At 42.1% G+C, this 25,964-nt stretch overlaps 1 protein-coding gene across 1 annotated transcript in view; it reads right to left on the minus strand.

Annotated features, from left to right (window-relative positions):
* The window catches only part of nkain2 (sodium/potassium transporting ATPase interacting 2), a 97,348-nt gene that overhangs the window by 26,900 nt on the left and 44,484 nt on the right, over window positions 1-25,964 (minus strand). The window contains exons 2-4 of the mRNA XM_054762443.1: window positions 20,015-20,152; window positions 18,232-18,312; window positions 2,635-2,835 (exon numbers count right to left, since the gene is read on the minus strand). Coding sequence (XP_054618418.1) covers window positions 2,635-2,835; window positions 18,232-18,312; window positions 20,015-20,152 — 420 coding nt within the window. The remainder of the gene's footprint in view (window positions 1-2,634; window positions 2,836-18,231; window positions 18,313-20,014; window positions 20,153-25,964) is intronic.

A 25,964-nucleotide genomic window follows, 5' to 3' on the forward strand; every position in this document is an offset into this window, starting at 1 on the left:
AAAGGTGAGCCCATCAACACAAACGAGCCAGTACGCAGCATTTATTCGAAAGTCGTAGCAACATAAAAGGCCTAAAAACGAATTTACCCACCTCAAACATATCAATTTTCCATCTGGGATAAAAAGTACACATGGAGATGCAGAGCCTTCATCCCAACAGTCAACAATCGCTGAGACATTTGGTCGGCAAAGTAAACACAAACGCAACAGTGCAAAATGGTGTGTGTTCACGGAAAGTCACCCCAAAAGAAATGCTGCTCTTTAATACAGTTGAAAAGCCAGCGTTTCAAGAAATGCTGCAAACGTTAGACAGTATGAATTGCCTGTGAGAAAATACAGTAGATTCCACAACTGTACAGAGTGAAAGATGACAAAGGAAACATTGCATTATTATATGTTATTAATATTAGGGGTGTCACAACATCTCGTGTCACGAGACCTTCAACTGTCACAAGATTTCTCGTTCAGAAAAAAACTGGTCTTGTGGACACTAGGCCTGGGACAATAATTAATTAATGAATGAATCACACAATAAATGAAAATGAACTGCATGACTTTGCCCGCTTCAATATATCGCCATGTGCATGCGTATCCGTTTTCCTCGTCTCTCGCCTCCAAACAGGCAGGAAGGGGGTTCACTGTGTGCATTGGTCTCAGCACCTTGGCACATTAGTTCCATAGGACAACGGCATGAACGGAGTGAGCCCTTTTCTCAGTCATACAGAGACGGAGCTGCGTGGGGCACAGGGCATTACGTGTTGGAGTACAAGTTCTTCCTCAAGTAGGACACTTAAAGTATGTTTAAACTGTCTAAATTCCAGCATCGAGGCACAACACATGGCAACACGTGGCATCTTTAAAACTGATGGAAAATAGCGAAAGTGGTATGACAGGTATGCATTATTAACCATTGATTCAGTTAACCTCCGTCATCCACGTCGCTGAGGGCCTCTGCACATCTCAGCACCAGTGAGTTTGACCGGAGAGGTTCTCCGACACAGTGTGTTACCTCCTGCACTGCAAATTCTTGTCGAGCAGCCTCTCACTTCTCAAATTTGATTAAAAACAACACAGCAGTCGTGGTAGCGAGCCAGCATACCAAACTCCAACACAAACCCCACAACTTCATCAGCAAGTCGACACGAAGAACCGACACTACTAAGAACTCTGACAGCGTTTCCACCAATTTGAGCCAACCAGCCGGCCGGCAAAGCGGTCAGGTTCGCAGAGAGAGAGCGAGCGAGAGAGTGTGTGTGTGTGTGTGTGTGTGTGTGTGTGTGTGTGTGTGCTCTCATGAAGCATGACAGCCTTTCCGCACACCAATTACGTGGAGACAGTGGTACAGCTGTGTGGCGGCTTGGCGCTCAGCCACGCTATAAGTATCACTGTCGACTGAGGCGGTGGGAGGCCGTCATCCAAAGAGACGAGGATACGGAGGCACCTGCTTACCCAGACTGTTTCTGCTGATTTAATAATGAAGGCAGTCGCCGCATATACGCGCCGCTTTATTCACTGCTATGCACAAGTATGCAAACAGAGCGAGGAAAAAGATGGTGATGAAAGGTGACAGGCCTCCGTCACTCGCGCTCTCTATTTGGTCTCCTCGGTTCCTGCTAATTACCCCAGTTTGACAGTGCTGGAGAGGAGAGGTCGCAGAGGGCGAGGCTAAGCTAGGGGTCGGGGAAAAGCAGGGGGCGGGAAATCGTTTTGGCATAGATTAAACAAGAGGTGAAGAAGCCTGACTTCCTGTTATACCAAAGTGAAGCTCAACCCCTCGCTTTTGAAGTTGTCATGAAGGCAAAACCTCCTTTTTCAGGCTTCACTATACATCTTAAATGTAGAACGACACCTTGCCAAACCTGTACGTTTGATCATCATGTTTTCTTCAACAAATAGGCTGACCTAGCATGATGTTGCTGTTAAAATGTGAGTGTAGTGTTAGCACTTTATCTCAAATAGTGTTGCTAACGTTTGTGTCCTCCTGTCCCACTCCTTACATTGCTGTGTGCGATATATGGCAACAGCTAACCTAGCACGATGTTGCTGTTAAAATGTGAGTGTAATGTTAGCACTTTATCTTACATACTGTAGCTATGCTAGTGTTGCTAACGTTTGTGTTCTCCTGTCCCACTCCTTACATTGCTGTGTGCGATATATGGCAACAGCTAACCTAGCACAATGTTGCTGTTAAAATGTGAGTGTAATGTTAGCACTTTATCTTACATACTGTAGCTATGCTAGTGTTGCTAACGTTTGTGTCCTCCTGTCCCACTCCTTACATTGCTGTGTGTGATATACGGCAACAGCTAACCTAGCATAATGTTGCTGTTAAAATGTGAGTGTAATGTTAGCACCTTAGCTCACATAGCTGTGCTGGTGTTGCCAATCCAGAGTTAGTGTATATGTAAAAAGTGGATATAGTGCACAATAGCGCTTCTTGAAGACACACACGAACAAACACAGCTTATTAGCATTAAAGCTACAGTTACTAAAAACTCTTTTAAACTAAATTCCGACATCGAGGCTAGCACACTTCTAACACAGTGTTTAAAATGGGTGAACAATACTATAATATGGACTCTTTAACTACCTAACATCAATGTAGGACTCTTGCAGTATTGAAAAGGTACTTACAGCCAGCAGTATCTGCAGCGAGGAGTGAGCCACCTCCACAAATTGAAAGTCCATCAGGCAGCCCGATATCGATATGTAGCGGTGGTCCTCGGGTGCCCAGGAGGGAGGAGGGGTGACGAGTGTCACCCTGCACCCGGGGCCGTTCTCCATCCACCAGGACCGATGCATGGACAGGTTGAACGTCAGGACAAGGTCAGAGTCCTGCAGAGAGAAGGGAAAGCGAGGTTAAACGGCCGCTCAGGGGGGCGGCAAGGCTGAATGTCAAGATGTTTTAATTAAAGCCCAACAGTTTGTCATCTCCAGTGAACAGACAGATAAATAGAGAGGTTGGCTGTGACTAAAAATACCCCGAAAGGTGACTCATTCAAGAGCATCAAATGACAGGGTGGCACTGTTTGGAGTTTAGCACTCCTGTTGGCTCACCACACGGTAAGAAGCCTTCAGGCTAAAGCCTGTGGGGGTCATCAGCGATGATGTGCTGGCTTTGTTGTCGTGGGTTCCTGCAGCACCAAGCGTTTAAACCACGGGTGTCCAAAGTATAAACCCCCCCCACAACAACAGCAAAAATGGAAAAAAATAAGCACTAATTTAGTCAAAATATTGAGAGAGAAAAAAGAAAAACAAATCTTAATTTTACAAGAATAACATTGTAATACTATGAGGGAAAAAAACATCACTGTGATAGCTTAAAGTTGAAATATTAAACTACTTTTTATAGTCACAATATTATGAAAACAAACAATGCAAGGAAGTTGGAAAATTAGGTTGCGGAAAAGTTGTAATGTTATGATATTAATAATAATAATGATACAGCCAAATGTTATGGCAATAAAGTCAGAATTCTGTAAAAAAAAAAAAAAACTCCAACAATGTTGAAATATGTGGAAAATGAAAAAAACAACAGGAGAAATGAAAAAACAGCTTTAATTTGACTATTATTAAAATATTAATATTAAATATGAATATTTATTATACTATTATATTCATTTGTTATTTATTATAATATTAATATTAAAAATATTAATATTAATATTACGAGAATAAAATGAAATATTATGGGAATAAAGTCGTAATTACTCGAAGAAAGATGAAATATGATGGAATATAATGGAAAAAAGCGTGAAGCTCATAGTAATGTGCTTTTTTTTAACCTGCATCACAACGCTGAGATGCAGTTTTTTCTTGCAGTGTTCTACAAAATGTCAAAGTGGCCCTCGTATCCTTTCATTCTCCACTATGTGGCCCCTGCTGGAAAAAATGTGGTCACCCCTGGTTTAAACCCCGCCATCTATCAAAGCCATGTTCCTCCCAAGCGATACAGTTGAGTTTAGTTGAGTGACGAGCCAACAGGGGGCGCCAACTATTGTATTGGCCTTTCGAGGCTGACGTAGTTCCAATTAGGTTAAATAAGTTAGTGGACAGAATGATCAGTTGTGTTGTTATCAGTCTGAAAAGCTTGCGTTTGAATTCTGATGGAGTTCAACTGGACAACAAGAAGTGGAAGTGAACGCAACACAGGTGTTTCTCGCGAGCATTGATTTAAATGTAAAAATACAAGCAAAACACTAAAGAGTCGTTTCAGTTTGTGCATACGCGAGGCGACTCGTCATTCATGCGCCCACCACGTCACCACTCAGCTGTGCCACATCCTTTCCAAAATGTTCATTTTCCTGCTAATGTTCCTCTCTCCTCGCCCTCTAATTAATTTATATTGTGCTTTCCTTTTCTTTTTCTGGCTCTCTTTCTATTCTCGTGTAATGACTTAATGCCTCATTAGCGCTGAGCTCTGATTAATACCCTCTCCCTGTGTTGTGCTCGTCTTTGTAATGAGTAAAAATCGCACTTAATTTCTGCTGCGTGCGCTCTCTCTCTCCCTCCCTCTCTCTCTCTCGTCGTCGACCGCCTATTCTCCCCGATCTTCCTCCCATTTCTTTCCGTTTATCTTCATTTCCATCTCGTGCTCCTGTTTTTCTATCTGTCGCCTTTGCTGTTCATGGCCATCGTCCACAACAATGAATACAGAGCAAATCCAAAGCACACGTTCCCTTTCTTGTCTTTTTAGTGTCAAAAAGGCTGTGTTCACACTTCCCATCCGGAACCAAAGTCAGTGTGCACTTGGGGTTCTCTTAGCGCTCCCCAGTGTTGTTTAAAAAACTAATTACAGTAACGAGTTATTTTTCCAAAACAGTAATTGAATTAGTAACGGAATGACTCCTTCATAAATGTCATTATTGTGTTACTTTTTTTTGAAAAACCTTCAAATATGTAAAATGATTTGGGTTTTTGAGCAGGTTTCATGAGATGACCGATGCGGACAAACAACAATATCGCAATCATATTCAGTGGTCCCGAACACGAACCCTCAAAACTCACTCAGTGGCGAGCCCTCCATAGCTTGCCCCCGATGCCCACGTATTGCGGTAAATAAGGATGCCCCGATCGATCGGCCACTGATTAGTATAGTCTGATTTCCGCAAAAAACATGTGATCAGCAGATGCCGATAAATGCTTTTGAAAGCCGATCACAAAACCCAATCGGCATGCGGCAGCAAACCTTTCATGTTGTCTCACGTGGCGTGTGTATAACGTGTATACACTGTAATTCATTTTTATTATTAAATATAATACCAATAGTTGGAAAATGGAAAAAAAAAGGTGCATTCAACCGAGAAAAAAGTCACAATTTAGGAGAATAAACTTGTAATATTGTGAGACAAAACAATGTCATTTAAGTAGCGTACAATTGAAATATTAAAGAAAAATACAGAATTTTAAATTTTTAGTTATATTATGAGAATTTTTGGAAAATTAAGTTGGGCAAAAAGTTAGAATACTATGTGAATAAAGTCATAATATAATACAATACAACACAACACAACACAATACAATACAATACAATATAATATAATATGTATTATATTAATAGATAATAACAATTATTATACTTATATAATAATAATGTAAACATTTTCTTTAAAATGTCATTTAAGTAGCATAGAGTAGCATACATTAAAAAAAATGTAATATGAGAAACAAACAAAACTAAATAAAGTTGTAATTTTTGGAAAATTAAGTTGGGCAAAATTGTATAATGCTATGGGAATAAAGTCATAATATAACATAATCTAACATATTATAATATAATATAATATAATATAATATAATATAATATAATATAATATAATATAGTATAGTATAGTATAGTATAGTATAGTATAGTGTAGTGTAGTGTAGTATAGTATAGTATAGTATAGTATAGTATAACATAACATAACATAACATAATATAATATAATATAATATAATATAATATAATATGTACTATATACTGTATATGATAGATAATATAACAATAATAATAATAATGTAAAAACAATTAAATGTCATTTAAGTAGCATAGAGTAGCATACATAAAAAAATGTAATATTATGAGAAACAAAACTAAATAAAGTTGTAATTTTTTGGAAAATTAGGTTGGGCAAAAAGTTATAATAAAAGTTATAATTTTATAATATAATATATATAATCTTATGGGAATAACATCAAAAACGGGAAAAAAGAGAGAAAAAAACGAAGTTCATTTTCATCATCAGCGTCTATCACCAGAACCCAGTGTTTCAGCCGACGTGACGCCGGGTACTCCGGTTTCCTCCCACATTCCAAAAACATGCATGTTAGCTTCATTGGAGACTCTAAATTGTCCATAGGTATGAATGTGAGTGTGAATGCTTGTTTGTCTATATGTGCCCTGCCATTGGCTGGCCACCAGTCCAGGGTGTACCCCGCATCTCACTCAAAGCCAGCTGGGATAGGCTCCAGCATACCCCCGCAACCCTAATGAGGATAAGCGGCATAGAAAATGGACGGCTGGATAATAATCATGTGCTTTTTCCACCTATATCACAAAGCTAAGATGCTATTTTTCTTGAATCATCTACAAAATACGAAAGTGGCCCTTGCGTCCTTACATTTTTCATGACGTGGCCCCCTTGCTGGAAAAAGTTTGGACACCCCTCTCACACCTCTCGCCCGCTCCACACCCGCACGGCATCGTGCATTGCGACTGAAATTTTGTGCGACTTCAGAGGCGTACTTTTTTCCCTCAGGCGTTTTCCACTCCAGAGGCTCCAACACGTAGCGCACACAGACCCACATAGACATGTGACCTGATTTTACGTGGTCTAAATATACACAAACACAAGCTCCAGTGGTCATGCAGCGAGTCAACCAAGCAGTAAATAAATCTTTGCTTTGGACACGCTGGCAAACAACAACAACGAGACATTTGGGGCGTCCACATGAAGCTGAAGAACCAGAGAGGTCAGAAAATAAGCTTTATTCTGTCAGAAGTCGATTTTTCACTCTATTTAACAAACTATCTCCATCTGTGACTCCATCATTTTCTTCGGCTGGCCCCTCTGCAACGCTCACTTGGTGTTATTTGGCAGCAATATCATCAGTCACGCTGCATCTCCCTACATTGTTTGGCTGTGATTTCCCATGGGCGCTGGATGAGACCTTACCCCGTAATGCCTGAAGCACCTCTATTCTATCAAATTGGCTGGGGGTGGTGGGTCATCTTTTTTTATTTGTGTGAATGCGTGTGCCTATGTGCTGAAGGTGGCAGGTGGCTGTCCGAGCAGAGCTCAAGTCAATAATATCCTGACCCGGCCCGTCTTGGAGCAAATCTCCCAACATCAGCAACACCTTCTAAAGCGCCTGCAGTATAGCACCTATGCCACGTGGCCCCCGAGTGAGACTCAGAACCGCATGAAGGATGGGCGCTAATTCAAACTAATTAAGCTCTCCGGCAACGCCTAAAGCAGGGGTCACCAACGTGGTGCCCGCTGGCTCCAGGTCGGCCCCCACCACCACATGAGGCCCCTGCAAGCCTTTTTTTCATTCAGGTTTTCAGTTAACAATGTGAGAACACTACAGTAGAAAGAAATGCAGTGTGTTCATGTTCTGGTTAAAACAAGCATGTTTGGGTTGTTTGGGTTGAAATGAGATATTAAAATAAATGTTACAAAAATGGGTAGCTCTTGGCCATTTTCATGTTGTAAAAGTAGCTCTCACAAGAAAAAAACGCTGGAGACCTCTGGCCTGAAGCAATAAAACATATTCTTATTCAATAAGAAAGCTGCAAAAAGTTCATTTTGTTTGACGCTGCAGTACATGTTTAGTCCCGAAACCTTAAAAACGATCAACCCATTTGGTAGCTAGGACTTATTATGAAACAGTTTTTGAAAACCCGAAGGTAAACATCCAAGCTTTCATATATTCTTCTATGACATCACATCAATGTTCACATTTATTGTTCACTTTGCCGTTTTTGGTCGGCTTACAAATATACATTCTCAATTTGCCACTGTTGTAAGGCAGGGGTGTCCAAACTTTTTCCAGCAAGGACCAGATAATAAAAAATCAAAGCATGCAAGGCCCACTTTGGTATTCTGTATATAATTCAAGAAAAAAAATGCTCCGATTAATCGGACGCTGATTGGTATCGGTACCTATTTCCATAAAAAACAGGTTGCTATGGAGGCAGAATGGCCGGGGCTAAGATGAAAGTCGAGCGGCTAGCAAGGAAGTGGAGATTCAAGCCTTTGGTACCTTCTGTTGTCAAGGGAGCAAGACGGACAAGCTGGCAAGAATGTCAAGACCTTCAGGGAGTGCAGCTTATTTGTGCTTCACTGAATGGCTAACAGTTAGCGTCCCAGATGCTAACGTGGGGAGCTAGCCGACTTCAGCGGCCAGGAACCAAAGAGCCTGTGGAAAGTGCAAGGGAGGTGGACTTGCACTGTATGTGAACAGACTGTGGTGTCATCCTGGCCATGTGAACATCAAAATAAAATATTTTTTTTAATCGGTTTTCATTATCGGGAAAAAACCCTATACCAATATCACATTTTCATGCCAATATCAGGCCGATAATATTGGTAGGTGTATTCTACACTGGTCACGAGGTGTCAGTAATGTTACATTGATGAGAAAATAGCCATCACAGGAAGTACTGTACGGAACAGGAAGTGCAAAAAGAAGAACAACAAGGAACTCTCCCAATGCTAACAATTGTGTGAGTCAATATTATGTCTTATTATCTCTTGTTTTGTCTACTATATTGCGTAATAGGAGTGTAAAGGTGACTATAGGGGTGTTATTTCAAGTCTAGAGGGCTTTAATAACGTTAAAAACTCTTGTAAAATAAGAAATCCTACTTTGGGTCTGCAACCAATTTACGGTAAAGGAGGGAGGACTGTACTTCCTAATACTGTACTCCCTCCATGTGAAAAGTCATTATATAACAGATTAACTGTTTTTTTACTTTGATGAGGATTTGGCGCACCAGAAAGTTGAAAAGATAACGGTAGCTCTGGCGGTTACTGAAAAAGCAGTGCTAATTGGAGCATTTAAGATAGCTCGCTGTTTATGTAGTAGCAGTACAATGAGGTTCCGAGGCTAAAAGAAAGTCAAATGTAGGCTGATGTTTGGAAAAGAAAGTTCATATACCAGCATCCTATGAAAGCTTAGAAGTTATCCTGCGTTAGCACTGCCGTGTTGCCTGCACAGTGTCCATAAAGCTGCCTCTATTCCTTCTAATAAACTTGAATGTCTCCATCCGTCGGATCCCAATTATAGGAACAGACATAGCCAGCGACTTTTACAGCAAAGTCATTTTTATCGATTTGCCACATAGAGACGTAATTGTAGCGATGAAAGCCGTCGTCGCACTCAATCTGGGTTCAATCAGCCGCTTTTGTTTCAACAAGCCGGAACTAATTCTTGCCGGCGCCGCGTGTGAAATCATACAGTAAACGGCGAATAATCACGCGTCACGTCGGCTGAAACATCGGCTGCTGGTGATAGAAGTTGATGATGAAAAGGCACTCAAGCGGGGTCAGATGCTTTTACTTTGACATCTGCTCATTTTTTTCCCCCGACTTAATGGTATGAGCCGCTTGCCATTTCATCAGCAGCAGGCATGAATATCACATGACTCGACCTCAAAGGACCTGTGGTATGTTTTCTCAGCTCGTACCGTTGGTTTGGCATTCCATCCTATCATCGTGGTTGGCTACTCTCAAAAATAAAAATGTGCACTTTGGTCCCGTTCTTAGCGTTTCCCACTGCTATTTTTGTCATGTGACCAGAGACTGCACAGTAAAGAACATGAAGTCAGGGCAACAACTTGGTCGGACCGCTTTTGTGACGTGTTACGTAATGCAAATATTCCAAACCAAAATGCCACCTGCTGAGTTGAATACGTAGGTTATTTTTATATTCCGTTTTATTTACCAGCTTAGATTTTTGAAAAATCTTGTAAAATATACTTTTAAAGAGCTTTCTGACATATTACATGACGTAACTCAAACACTCCAAACCAAAATGCCGTCTGCTGGGTTAAATATGTAGGTTCTTTTTGTATTTTTACCAGCTCAGTCATGTAATATGTCACAATGCTCTTTAAAAGTATATTTTATAAGATGTTTGTGAAATCTAAGACGGTAAATACAACAGAACATAACCTACGTATTCAATCCAGCCGATGCCAGTTTGGTTTGGAATATTTGCATTACGTCACATAATATGTCGCAAAAGCGCTTTAAAAGTATATTTTACAAGCTACTTATGAAATCTAAGCTGGTACATATGACAGTAAACAAAAATAACCTACGTATTCAAACCAGTAAACGACATTTCGGTTTGGAACGTTTGAGGTGTGTTACGTAATATGTCGCCAAAGCCGCCCAATCAAGTCCTTACTTTGTGCATATACAGTATGCTCTTTACTGTACAGCCTTTGGTCACATGACAAAAATACCAGAGGAAACACTAAAGGAACCGCAACCAAGTGCGCACCGGGTATCTTTTTCACGGCGTACCGAACTACAAGTGTGAAATGTGCCTACATCTTCACACGTCATTCTGTGTGCATGTGCGTAGGGGACGCCTTCTTCTGCTTTGAGTCTTGCCAAAAACGCACGCACTGTGTGTATGCGTGTGTGTGCGTGCGTGTGCGTGCATGTGTGTGTGCGTGTGCGCCTATGACTCACATGACAAACCGCGCGTCGAGTAAGTGAACCAGCGACACCTTGCGCTTTAACAAATGCAGTATGCTAAAAGCATGCAGGGTGATAACACCCCACACCCCCACCCCACCCCACTCCACTGGAAAACCCACGCAGCACGCTACCCCCTCTCCAAATGATTGACAGCCGAGTGTGTGTATGTGTGTGTGTGTGTGTGTGTGTATGTGTGTGTGCGTGCATCTGTCACCCAGGAGGTGGTGCATCTATTATATGACAGTGGACTGCTGACAGTCGGCTGTCTAAGTGTGCGTGTGTGTGTGTGTGCGCGTGTGTGTGTGTGTGTGTGAATGCATGGTAATATGCTTCTTGCTCCACAGCCTCCACTCCAAATCCACACAGGATGCTGTCAGAAATCTTTTAAAAGACTTATTTTCCTAGCATTACAGCCACACTGCAAGGAAAGGATGTGATGGACTGATATCACCTCGCATTCTGTCAACACAGTACATTTGCTTATCTTGGCTCTGTGGCTCTCAAACAGGCTGGAACTCAAACAGCCTGAATTTGCTCCGATTTTGAAACTATTTTTTACTGTGGGAAGAAATGGAAACGGAGATCATCTGTTCCAGGGTCAACCAGTGGATGAAAACAATTGTTTGGTCGGGAGGGATGCAAATGTCTTTGTGGTGACGATTCCACACGCATCTCGATACATGGGCTAAGGCGCGATTCAAAAACGATACATTTTAAAAACAGGCCCATTTAGTATGATTCGATACAGTGTACAAACGATACGATTCAATTCGATACAATTCTACGGTTGCGTTTGTTGATGGAGACACTAATCTTATTTTTCAAATAAAGAAGCCAATTGTATAAAAGTGGAACTCTTACAGTATTTTCAAATGTCAAAGAGCAAATGATATCGCCAAGCATGTTCTAAGGTAGGCGTGCCCGACCAACTTTAAGGCACAATGATTAAAAAAAACTATGAAAAACTAAAATTATTTGTAAGTAACTACATCAAATTTGATGTAAATGGATATCAATTTTGGAAGTATGGGCCATTATTTTATTCAAAAAATAATACACAGCTAGAAATCCCACATCTTTTGCATGTTATGTTGTTTGTTGCTAGCGGAGACTTGTCCGACTTTGTTCGACGGTCCTTGAACGCACCATCTAACTACTACACTATATCTACTATACCGTATTTTCCCCCTTTTTTCTTTTACCTCATATTTGCTCTCAAATGCCGATACCATGTGGGAATGCAATAAAGGTAAGATTTGATGACATTATTGAGTGCTAAGGTGAATATTTCTGCGGTGTACAATCTTGCTGAAAAAGTCCAGGCTCAAACTGGTAGATGGTGGCTCCGTATTCATTTAGTGCTTTTAATTTGATGTTGTTCCTGTCTTAGTTTGACACAATACATAATAAATAAGATCAATTAGATGGCTATAATCTACGTATGTTTTGCTGATGTGTTGAACATCTTTCCCGGTGACTAGCTAGCGTGCCGCTAATGCTATTTAGATCCATTCTCGTCTCCAGTCATGGAGGCTACGGCGCATGTGCGACAATCGTTTCGCCGGCAGCCCAGGCTCTCGCGTTGTTTAAGAGACGGACTGTCAAGCGGTTGCTAGTCTTGCGGTACCCGGTGCATGTCTCTACTCTACAGTGGATGAATCTAAGGGTTTATGGCCGATTCTTACCGATCCAGGAGGCTGCCACTGATGCAACCGTATCTCTCGCTTGTCCAACCGGATATCGTTCGCAACTAGTCGTCAGCCTTGATGACGCGTGACAGACCACGAGGGGTGCCCTCGACGCTTTGACGCGACAAAGAATTTGCACGCCGTCGTGCAGGGATGGATTGACCGGACTCATCTGCAGTATCTTCTATCCGCGTGACTTCAAACTTCATGCAAATGAGATCATTCTAGTACGGTGTGAAGCCTCAGGCTCCAAATTATTTACCCGCGTCGCACATTGCTGTGCCAGTAAACATAGAGCGGCGGCGCCAATAGTCGGGATGCCTAATCTGGACACCGGGAGGTTGTTAGCGTTGGGAAATTACATACACAAAAGGATGTCAGATGTCTTTTAATGGAGAAAAATGGAGTCTGTCACGTTTGCTTTGTGTCAAATGACCCCAAAGTAATAACCACACTGACTTTAGTGATGTGTTCAAGTGGCCAGTACATAAAGTCTCATAATGGGAATAACAATTGGCTATAAATAGCAGGCACTTCATGAAGGCTTGACATGTAAACGCAGCAGCAGAAGAAGAAAGGCGATTAAGAACGACTGGAGAGAGACTTGATTATGGGCGAGTGGAGGCGAGCGACATGGAAACAAAGGATAGGAAGCGAAGCAGCGCTCGGAACACTATATTCCCCTCCAGGGTGCACCGCAGGAACATGTATACAGTATAACTCCAGTAAGGGTGGAACCGTACATGTATTCGGAATCCGTTTTTTTTGGTACGAAACGTCAAATTAGTGGTGCATGATAATTATCGAACCGATGTAAGGGAATTATGACATCATACCCAGAAATCCAAAAACGTTAAAAATAGCTCCGATAACCAATTATTTAAAAAATGCTAACATGAGTATTGCTCCCGTACTGTGCAGGTGAGCAAATCAAGCGCTCCTTTTTTGTCCTGCCTGTGACGTTAACAGCATGTCGTAACGTCCCCTGAGCTCGCTTGGGAATAAACATTTGACTGTTTCAGAGGAAGATAGTGCGTGTGCTAGTTGTACCAAACGTTCCGCGATGAGGGTCGGCCACACCAAAAACCCCAACCTTTGAGAAGTGCAGAAGGTTTGCCAGAGACCTCCGCTTGAAGCGTGTGTCCGAATACAGTTGACTTTGCTGGGCCACAGCAGGTGGCTCCCTCCTACTCCCTCCTATCCTCTGGTTCTCCTGATAGCAGCGATGTGGTAACAGTAATGTTGTGATATTTGATTAGGACAAATCAACAGCTACAGTTGGTCAAACCCTAATTTAATCATTTTGACCTCTAGTTGTGCACAAACTACACTTAAATCAAAATAAAAAAGATTTTAAAAAGTCATTCGTATCATATCGGTCTTAGATTGGAGAAGCAGAAAGTTATCGGTATCGGTTTGAAAAAAGATATCATGCATCTCCACTTCAATTGAACAGACTTCCATACGGAAGTGTTTATGGTGTCACACTCCCACTCAGTAAGCAGATTCAGTGCAGCCAAAGGTCTGTCACCCTCTTCCGTGCTTAAAGGAAAAGTGCACTTTTTTTTGGAATTTTGCCCATCATCCACAATCCTGATGTGAGACATGAACACACACGCCTTTCTCTTTTCGGTGCATTTTAATGATATTAAAACAGATTAAAAGCAACCGCTCAGTGCTGCACGTAATGGGATCCACCTGTGCTGCCTACAAAGGCCGCTGTTAAAACACTCCAGCAAGGTTTTATGGTTTTCTATCCCTGCTGTGAGCATGCAGTAACAGGTACATTCATGATAACATGGAATACTTACAGTATTTTGGGTATTTCTACCATTCTGAGCAATACCGGCACATTGATGTCACATAGCAACGTCGTAGAAACGAGCGCCTACGCCTAGCGTTAACTTTTCCAAACTCAGAAATAAAAACACAGCAGCAGTGGCGGCACGTCGAATATGTAGCCTTTTGGTAGTGTCGGAGGCGCGGTGAGCACGACGCTGACGCACTACGGGCGAGTCTGTGGTGAAGCTAGTCGCTAGCCGGGCTCTGCTAGTTTTGAGAAATGTGTTTCCCAAGTGGAGCAAGTGATTTGTGACATACAGGTGCTTGCCGCTCGCCCTCCGTCGGTAGCGTTTAAATCATGAGTGCAGCGTGCGACTCGGGCGAGGTATAGCTGTGCTTCACGTAAGGCTGTCGTATGTTTCACTCACCGGGGACGTAGCGTGTGTGGGTATCGTACGAGGCTCGTGAAGTTCCACTCACTTCGATTGCAAGATGGGCGTACTGGCCTCCTACGGCTATCGTGACCAGGAGAAGAGAGTGTACAGCGGGAAGAGCCGCCCGCCGTGGCCGGTCAAGGGGCATTAATGTCGGATATGCTATGTGAGCAGCCGCCGTGCGTCCACGGAGGTCGGGAGAACCAGAGTGTACAGCTGAAGGAGTCGCTGCCGTGGCCAGGCAACGTACTCAATGTACTTTTAAACTTGTGACACACACACTCCTCTTTGCGTTGCTCTTGACCTGACTCGTGCAAGGTTTTCCTGCGTGCACGCAGAAAATAATTTGCATCCCAATTTTCTTCCCACGGGCTTTGCGGGCTGTTGAAAATCCGTGCAGGAAATGTGCCTGCCTCTTTGCGGTTTTCCCCATTTTTGCACGTAGACCACGTACGTCGAAAGGTAACCCCCCCTTAAGTGTCAATACGCCAGTAATGTAGTTCGATCGGCGTAACAATGTTAATAATAATAACAATGTCGCTGTAGCTTGGTTAACATGCATGTGACGTTATTTGTAAATGGAGCGTTGTTGGTGCTTTTTCAAGCCTTTTTCAGACGACTATATAGGAGGAATAAGTATCTCCCACACATGCAGGAATGAGCTGGCTCTTTTTATCTGTTTTGATGTCTTTAAAAAGCACAGAAAAGAGAAAGACGTGTGTTCATGTCTCACATAAGGATTGTGGCTGATGGCAAAACTCCAAAAAAAAGTGCAGTTTTTCTTTAAAGTCTCCTGTTTGGGAAGACAGACAAGACAAGTGGACAAGACAGCGGCAGCGTCTCACCATTGTTCCGCGGACATGAGGAAGGGGGCGACCAGCTGGAAGTATTAATGGGAAACTCCAGCCAATAATAAAAATAAAATAATTATTCACACTCTTCAAACTCTTACGGTTGCACTTGTCTGCATCCTGGACTTTATTCAAATAAACCATGCCAACTTTATACTGATTTATTCACGGGTGTCCACATTTTTCCACGGGGGGCCGCATATGGAAAAGTCCGAGGATGCGGGAGCCATTTTGATAAAAAAAAAAAAAGACAAGGAAAAAGTTTTAGAAGAAAAGCTTTTAATTTTGCAAGAATAAAGTCCTTATATGTGAAAAGTTTGATAAAAGTTGCAGTTCTAGAGGATGAAAATGGTCGTATTATTATTAGAAGTTGTAATTTCATAAGATTTGATTTGTTGGAGAATGACCTGCTAGCAGTTTCATTTTAAAACTCATTACAGCAAAGCAGTTTTATGGTTTTCATTTTCTTCCCTTACTGCATCCAAAATGAACCAAACCTTAAATGACCTTAAACCCGCGTGTACCGAACTGCATTGATGGCGTAGCGTAGCGCCCCCTGGTCCCCAGTGAAGTCCCTACTCCCAAGCCTTATCCCAGCCATCTCCACGGAAACGTGTTAGTTTGTCCGCTTAAATTAGCTTAGCTCATCGCTTCGAGCCGCAACTTTTTTGCCTGGCATCTTTTCATTTCAGTTTTGTGTGTACAGTTGCCATGGCGACCGGCGTGTGCGTTACAACGCTCGCCGCTGCACACACGGATGTGGGTTTAGCCCCGAGATGAGCTGATAAGGCGACATTAAAGCGAGGAGAGAGCCCGCGTTAAGCCAACGCTCGTTACCGCTAATAGCCTGCAAGTACAAAACGTTAATGAGGCACTTTCCTGCTTATTTTTATTGTGAGGAAATTCCTCAAAGTCCTGCCTTTTTAATGTGGAGCCACACATTATTTACAGGGCTTTGTTTTACATACAAAACAGAGTGATGGGTCAGTAAACAAGGCAGGGAACTGCTGCTGATGGGTCCGTATAACAGCTGGTGCGTGATTGAGGTGCTGCACCCCCACCCTGTAATAACTAGGTCAAGGTTAATGTGCCCTTGAGTGTAACACACAGAACACACACGCATGCACACTGCTCTGGTCATAAATGCAAGCTGTGCAGCGTGCGCTTTTCACTGCGCCGTGCTCTGATTGGACGCCGTTTTAATTGATGAAGGTGCAGCTAATTAGCAGGCGGGGGGCCTTCAGGCTCATTTGACGACAGATGTGTTGATCCCACCCAGAGGGGCTGTGGAAAACCAGCCCATTTTTCTAAAATGACATTTCAGCCTCATATAGTGTTCTAGGTCATATTTCCTCATAGAGTGGCTCAGGCTACTATTGATTTACTCAACCGCAGAGGGTATCTGGCCTTGATTTGTACACAGACATTAAAAAAATAATATTACAAATATTTTGGCAGTTTTTGAATTGCATCAACAATTTATTTGTACAATTTTATTATTAAATAAAAAATGTATTCACAGAATAATAATGATTCTTGATTAAAATGATATTAAAATAATATCATATTTATTATAATAAACAAATAAATACAAATAAACTAGAACAAAGCAAAACATTGAATGACTAAAAACAATAAAGTAAAATAAAAATTAAAAAAAGAAAATAATGTAGCGCAGATGTTTCATGATTTTTGAACATCGTCTCACATGCAATAAGTCCCCTCGAAAAGCTTTTGTAGCAAGCAGCACATCTGGGCTTTTTTCAAAGGAGGTGTTTATTTGTGTTGAGTTGTCATTTTTAAAAATGTATCAAATACTAATTATTATTGTTATACATTGTTCTTCTTCCTATTATATGTATGTATTGCATGTATGATGAAATATTATCATGACATGTTATTGGTGGAGTTATTATTCATCTTTGGGAGCGGAGGCTGCCGCTTTAGGAAACACGAGAATGAATTAAAAGCACTCAAGGCTGTAGCTTGTTCAAAAGGTTAGGCCAAACAATGTTACGCTGTTGTGATGGGGGGGGGGAGCAATAAAGCTTGTTGAAAATATTAAAATGGGTCCCCCCAAAAAAGGCAATAAAGCTTTTGAAAATATTAAAATGCTCCCCATCAGAAAAGGCAATAAATCTTGTTGAAAATATTAAAATGGTCGTAGTTCTTCACAGGGGTGGCGGGGGGATTTTAGAACATTTGTGAGCATAACTTCTGGCATAGTTTGGACGTGAACAGCACGTGTTTGTGTGTGTATTGAATAAAGTGCACAGACCACAATGTAAGCGTGAATAACACTTACCAAAGCCCGCCTTGGTGTAACTAACCATCTAAGTGCTTGATTGCAAACACGTTTCAATAGAAGTCATTCACACAGCACTTTATTCTTCTTATTTTCATTCCCACATCGCCGAGCGCAATCAAGCACAATCAGCGCTTCCATCAGCTGATTTCTTGTGTTTATAGAGCACTGATTGGCCCTAATTAATTGCCCGAGTCGATCATTTGTGATTAGAATCATCTCATCGTGTCGGCTTTGCTGTAAATGAGAATATTACCAACAGGAAGGATGAAACTCAGATGTGACTGACGTTACTTAGAATAAATCATCTTATGTTCGCCACGTGATCTTGGGTCTTTTATTAGGCATCTGGCACATAAAGCAGGACGCTGACGATGTCGGGCAGCGCATTTTGCTGACAGGGGAAGGCGGCGGCCTGTTTCCTGGGTGCGACGGGGCAGCTGCGTAAGAGCGGCGCGTTCAAACTAAACGTTACCTTGGACAGCTCTCCCACCTCCAGGTAAAAACAGATGATGAAAACATTCCAGGTCATCCACACGACCAGCCAGGCGGCGTACTGTGGGGGAACAAAGGCAGAGCAAGCAGTGAGTGCACCTCGCATACATGTGCAACATCGCCAACTACTGGCCTGGCGTCCATATTACAGTGTTTCCACTGTATTTTGCAGGTCCTTATCAATGATTATTTGTGGCGCCCCCTATGGGTTGTGGTGATAATGCCTCGTAAGGCATGCTAGCAAACACGTACTAAAGATCTCTCAAAGTTTTATCATTATTAAAGAAATGGTCAATGGCTTCTGAGCAATTAGTTGCTAAGTCCCTGCATACAACTGAATGGGTGTTTTTCAATCAAACTTGCTAAAAAATGACACTCATGTGCTTCTCAGTCCCCTGTTGGTGTGTACCAAAATTCATGATGATTGGGCTAAACACACTAAAGTTACAGAGAGAAATCGAGTCAATCCCCCTTATGGGTTGTCAGAAAAATAATAGCATAGGCAACAAAGTAGGCGTTCATGTTTTGACAAATTTAGTGTGCATCTGCTCCGGAGTAGTACAGTTACTATTTTTTTCACGACTGTATGCAAATACGGTCAAACATACTACAGTTTTCTGCAAATTTTTTTACCAAAATGTAGCCGTACACGTTGGTAAGGAACTACAGTCTGTTTGCCTTCTACTGTATCGTTCCGCAAAATCAAGTGCCCAAACAAAGCACCCGACACATTGCTGACTCACTATCCATCCAGCCATCCTTTTTCTATGCCGCTTAATCTCACTCGGGTCGCGGGTATGCTGGAGCCTATCCCAGCTGACTTTGGGCGAGAGGCGGGGTGCACCCCAGACTGGTCGCCAGCCAATGGCAGGGCACATATAGACAAACAACCATTCACACTCACATTCATACCTATGGACAACTTAGAGTCGCCAATGAAGCTAACATGCATGTTATTAGAATGTGGGAGGAAAGCGGAGTACCCGGAGAAGAACCACGCACGGGGAAAAACTTTGAAACTGCGGCTTATACAGCGGTGCGGCTAATTTATGGCTAAATTCTCATCTCGTGACATCTCCTTTACTTCAGAGCTACTACTAATTGCTGAAATACTGTGTCGCTCGCGAGGCAGTGAGGAAACAGTAGCTCTTTCTGTGGAAGGAGCCAATCATGAACTACACTCCCAATGAGCTTCTCAACCCACTGGAAATAGCAGGAGGTCGTTATATTGTTAAAGTTTTAAAGTTTTCCCATAAGGCATTGCGTCTGAGCAACGCTTACATTAGGGTGCTGCAACGACGTCAGCCTCCCTCTGAGCTCTGGGTCCTCTGGCTCCCTCTGGTGGACAGAGGCAGCACTGCAGCGTCATCCACCATTTTCTATGTTGCTTTTCCTCCAATTAATGGATTTTGTTTGAGGAAAAAACATTTTTCTCAAACAAAATCCATTATGGGAAACCTTACAAATGTCAAGGGTTTTCATTTTAAACTTGTATTGGTACATGGTTGTATATTTCGTGGTTATACCTTTGTAGTGTTCAGTTGCTGTGTGATGAATTTAGTACATGTACAGCTATAATTATTCTCTCAAAAATGTATTTTTGTTAATATTTTTGGATCAATTAGATGTACATTATTTCCTGTGGGAAAAGTTGCCTCACTTTTCTAACGTTTTGTTTTTCATCGAACCTTTCCGAAGGAATTAACAACAAAAATCCAAGGTACCGCTCTACTCAAGTGGAAAAAACCAAAATCATCACCCACCCCAGTGACGTAGCGCGGTCTGAACTGGATGGTACCAAACAGGCCCAGGATGACCACGATGATGTGGATGAAGTTGGTGAGGATGGGAGCCCACTGGTAGCCCAGGAAGTCGATGATCTGGCGCTCCAAGACGCTGACCTGAGGGGACAAAGGTTCAAATCCTTACGTGAACGCTCACAAGTTCTTCACTCTCTGATTTCCAAATAATCCAAGTAACTACCCGTGCCGGTAATGTTTGAGGATGGTTAGCTGTCTTGTAAATGCAAAAGCAACATGTCAAGTGCATGAATATGTCATGTCATGCGCTCAAACTCACTGAGCGAGCGGCTTCATGCACTCCTACCCGTACATTTCCACATCTACAGCAACCATCAAAGCCTCCCCTTTACTTTGATACCAAGATCATCCATGTAGACCTTGCAGATGGAGAGAAAAGTGTTATTTATTATAGATATGTCCAGCAAAATGAGCCTCTAGAGCGCAGGGTTTATTAACCACCAAAGCATTCAGGTTGTCAAGGTGCGCGGGATATCCTGGTGTTGACATTACACTGAGTGCCCAGAAGCCTGAGCGGGTACAAGTAGCTGAGCATGAAGGTCTTGTATGCGTTGTTGGATAGTTCAATAATTTTGCATCAGACGGGTTCCGTTGTTGACTGGCGGCGACAATTAGCTAATAATAATAAGAATAACCTCATTAAACAATGCTTTAATGATGTATTTACCCCCAGAGGAAGCTAACAGTGCCATCATGAATTTGCATTAGTGCATCTTATTTGGAATTGTAACGACTTGAAATTGCACTAATGCACTCACTGAGGTTAAGGAGGACGTGTTGACAATTCATGCTTTTATCATTATTATTGCAGGATAGAAGTGTAATCAGTAATCTCTGCGTCATGGCTGACTCGCCTGCTCGAGCCTCCCGCTGTGGTCGTTAATGAAGTCGGCGCGGCGTGTGATGCTAAATATATACAACACACACACACACACACACACACACACACACACACACACACGGAATTAGACTGGAACAAAAAGAAAGCGAGGTGAAAGAAGAAAAGGCAAATATTTACAGATATTCTTTAATATGGTATGATCATATATACTGCATATATCACATATCCTGTATTCATTTACTTAGAACAAACTGACAGAAACATTATAAATCACTATTATATAGTCTATTTATTTGCTCATTATACAGTACACTGTTTTCAGTGTTTCACTCCTGTATTTATTCACACTTTATCATCTTTAAATCAAAGAACAACGATTTGATTGAATGTTCCAAACCAAAATGCCGTCTGCTTGGTTGAATGTGCAGCTTATTTTTATGTTCCGTAATATTTACCTTCTTATGTTTAGCAAAAAGCTTGTAAAATATACTTTTAAAGCACTTTTGTAACATATTACATGACACAACTGAAATATTCCATACCAAAATGCCCTCTACTCTGTTGAGTGTGTAGGTTATTTTTATATTCTGCTATATTTACCTGTTTTGATTTCACAAAAAGCTAGTAAAATATACTTTTAAAGCACTTTCATGACATATAACATGACTTAACTCAAATATTCCGCACCAAATGTAGTATGCTGGGTTGATTGCATAGGTTATTTTGATTTTCTGATATTTTTACTGGCTAAGATTTCACAAAAAGCTCGTAAAATATACTTTTAAAGCGCCTTAGTGACATAATACATGACGCAACTCAAATATTCCAAACCAAAACACCTTCTACTAGGTTGAATCTGTTGATTATTTTTATTTTCTGTTTCATTTACCATCTTAGATTTCACAAAAAGCTTGTAAAATATACTTTTAAAGCGCTTTAGTGACATAATTCATGCCACAATGCAAATCTTCCAAACCAAAATGACCTCTACTGGGTGAAATAAGTAGGTTATTTTCATTTTCTGTTTTATTTACTAGCTTAGATTTCACAAAAAGCTCGTAAAATATACTTTTAAAGCGCTTTTGTGACGTAAATCTCTTGGGCGGTCTAGGTCCGCTTGTTTGGTGCACGCCTTGATGGCGGTCACACTTGAGCAAAAGAACCGCACTCGTAGAGCAAACGCACCAGAGTTCTTTTTAACCGAACCAAACATGGTACGTGTGAACGCACCCTTAAGACACAGGAAGTGAACAACTGATCAGTATCACATTGAAGGGGTAGCATTAAATAAACTACTATTCCAGCTCATTAAACATAAACAGACGCTTTACCGCAGATTATTCTCACCATGCACACATGTACCCACGCGCACACACACACACACACACACGCTTCTGCATGGCTGAGTTGAGCATGTGCTAATGTGGGACCATATGGCAACACTACGGCCTTTCACAGCCAGCCACACAGACACACACACACACCATAGAGACACTTTTTGGTGTTTACAGCACATCCAAAAGCAGAGAGGTGCACTAATGACTTTAATGTGTTAGCGTATTATGCACTTCCACACATGCACTGTGTGTGTGTGTGTGTGTGTGTGTGTGTGTGTGTGTGTGCGCACATGTCAGGGCAGGTCTGGGTGCCTTGCACTTGACAGCGCCTGCTGTTACCACACACACACACACACACACACACACACCCCCACACACACATGCACGTAGCGGGCTCAGCTGGCGCCGAAATGTGCTCACGTGTGTTTCTTTGCGTATCCTCTCTATTTCATTATGTAAAAGCATGTCCCTCCCATCCACCATTATTTAGCGCCGCAATTGTTCATTTTCTCCCGCAAACGCACGTTACAACAAGCCAGGGGACCTCCCAGCCCATTACTGAAACCAGGGCGGCCCCCCTCCTCTTCATCACCGATAATAAAAGGTCCAGCTGGGATGCAGGGACTCACCTAATATGCGATACAGACATCATCAATCACACCAGGCCAAGCGATGTGCGCTCCTTTAAGACGTTTGAGGGTCAGTCAGAAAAGTTGCTTGTGCGTTTTCTTTTTTATACCGGTCCTGGCTGGTCCACCTATCATAGACCACAGGAGTAGATACTCTGGTGTCGCCATGGTAATAGCAGAGGTAGTCATTCCAATCCAGTGTATCATCTCAATCACTTTTTCAGCCCGCGAGCTTCCTTTAAAATGACCAAGTACCAAAGATCTACCTCCTACTAATGTAAGTTGTACACATACTGTATATCGGGCGCACGCACTTTTTCAGCATGCACGTTACATGTCGACATGCTCTTTGTCTTACTATAAACCATACAACACATACTGTACTGTATATATATGATACACACGCTGTATACTGTATATATATATGAAGTGCAACAATTCCTCGAATAATTTGAGGACCCCAATTGCAAAAAATAATCAAGAATTTTTTTCTGCCTCGAGGAATCGCTTACGTCACCCACGCAAAGGACGAAGATGTTTGAAGCGGATGTTTGAAGGCCCGGGAAGACCGAACAGCGCCCCATAACTTCCGTGGAATTGGCCAATAAAAGCGGAATCTAGTAGCTCTGCTGTAATTGTGAGGAGAAGGAACGTTTGTGTGGAGAAATATTTCCCTAGCGGCACGTCCTCACAAGCATCACAAACACTAACGAGCCCCCTCCTGAAGGAAGTCAGCCAACACCCTGCTCATGCTCACCGTGAGCATGAGCTCACAGCAACGGCCAGGGTAAGCTGGGTTAGCTTAGCGTAGCGGAGTTCAGCAGTGTGTGCGTGTGTGTGTGTGTGTGTGTGTGTGTGTGCATGCCAAAGTTGTGTTTTAAGTAACGTAACCGAGCTTTGTCGGACGCCCATGCCCGCTGACTTTGTGCCTTCAACAAAGACGACAGCCACGGCTGGAAGAGGCACCTAGCTAGCGAGCTCACTTAGCAACAGTCAAAATACTTTTTCAACACACACAATACTTCCAGCCTTCAAAATAAGAGCGGCGCACATCCTGTAATGGTGGTAATAAAATAAGGGCGTCTTAAAGAAATAGCTTACATTAATAAAAACGACTGCAATTGCATCGGCAACTACATCTTCTTTAACCACAAGCACGAATACGATCGTTTGTTGAAGATTCTGTAGCCATGAAAAGTTAGAAATGTACTAGGCTAAATTGTCCAATGAGGTAATGCAGTCTGAACGATGTCTTCGTCAATTATTGATTATTTCTCTCCTTTTCCAGTAAACAGTTACAGTCTGGGATGAGCAAATTCAGCTACAAAAGCCATCAGACCCAAGAAAACACCGTTTGTTCCTTTGCACAATATGCATTTAAGAAATGAAACTGTTGATTATCTAAACAATTAAACCAACTAGTCTTTTATTATTTAGTGAAATGTTTAAACCTATTATTTATGTGTATTCACAATTCCTCTTTAACCAAGCCAAAATATGTTGTTTCAAACAAAATTCCAGTAGAATACTCGATTACTAAAATATTCGATAGCTGTAGCCCGACACTATTCTAAATACCAATGATTAGTATTTCACCTTTTAACCTTTACGGGTCATCAAAGTAGTTGATATCATTCACAAATAATTCAATTCAAGATGGCAATAAAGATAATTACACATACTTCCTCCATAGTTACATAACCTGCGTAATAGAGTATGTATTATACATACTGTATGCATGTATTATATATCCAGTTAGCATTTGCTATCAAACATTACAGATGACAATGATGATGTTAAAGACAAAGCAGCCGAAGTCAAGGCCACATATTAAAAAGGTTTCAGCAACGGGCTTAACAGGCGGGAGTGTAGAAAACACGCATTTCTATAGTGGCGTTCATGACGCCAAGCAAAGCCATCAAACAATTCACTTTTTTCGACGTAACTAGCCGCTACACGTAAATGGATAACTTTCTTACAGATAGAAGCATCTTCCAGCTGAGTTAGTTTATCCGTAATTGGAATAGAGGCATGTCCGTGTGTACCTTGAGACGTCTGTTCACCACTTCATCTTAGCCGCGGGGGAGCAACAGCGAATCAGGAAGGGAGCTTCATGTCATCTGACTGATCTAGAAAGTGACGTGGATGCGATCAACCAAACTACCGGTAGCTGGCGATCGACGTAATGCGCACCCTGATCTAAATGATGCTGAAACGTACTGCGTGTGCGTGTGTATTTGTTTGTCAGCCTGCGCTTCTTCTCCTGAAGCTCTGCACTCAAAAGGGTGAACATTTGTCAAAACCTGCGCACCGACTGTGCTGTATGTGCTACTATTTCTCTGACAACTACACCTCATGGTGGTGCTGTTATTAAACCCCATCGGTCGGATTGACTTGAAATTTCTCCCACAGCTCGACAAAACACCCACTGTAACTTTTGGGTGTTTAGCCCAAACACCTTCAAATTTGGTACACAGCTTTAGGGGACTGACTCATAAGCACACGTGTGTCAAATTTGAGCAAGATGGATTGAAAAACATGGCCGACATCAAGCAAACGGTCTTTGACTTAGCAACTAATTGCGCAGACGTCATTGAGCATTTGTGTAATGATGATAAAACAGAGGATAGCTGTATCACGTGTATGCTAGCATGCCTTACAAAGCATTGGGACTACAACCCACTACGGTCAAATTAGAAGAGTTGTGTCCACTGCCTATTTTTTGCCTGTCTCTTTGTTCAAACGCGCTTTTTTGTCTCCTGGCAGCGTCAGCTAATGGCCACTCGACAAAGTGCAGCTGCCTCGCTGTCTGGAGCGATAATAATTCTCTGATATCGCTTCATCGTTGGCCATCAAATCGTGTCCAGAGCCACAGGAGGATCCGCTTGTTTCCTCTCCTAACCGCCCCTTCAACACCTTCATCTTTGCGCTTTCAATCTCGCGCCCGAGCATCTCAAGTATCTGTGCGCGTGCGAGCCAGTGTGCGTGTGGTGTGACACACATTTCAGCACCAGCAGCTATTTTAGAAGAACATCCTGCACCTGCTTCCAAGCGTGTGGCAATTATCTCCCTTTATTATTATTGTT

This window comes from Dunckerocampus dactyliophorus, chromosome 19 (assembly GCF_027744805.1).
Source record: "Dunckerocampus dactyliophorus isolate RoL2022-P2 chromosome 19, RoL_Ddac_1.1, whole genome shotgun sequence".
Taxonomy (NCBI): Eukaryota; Metazoa; Chordata; class Actinopteri; order Syngnathiformes; family Syngnathidae; genus Dunckerocampus; species Dunckerocampus dactyliophorus.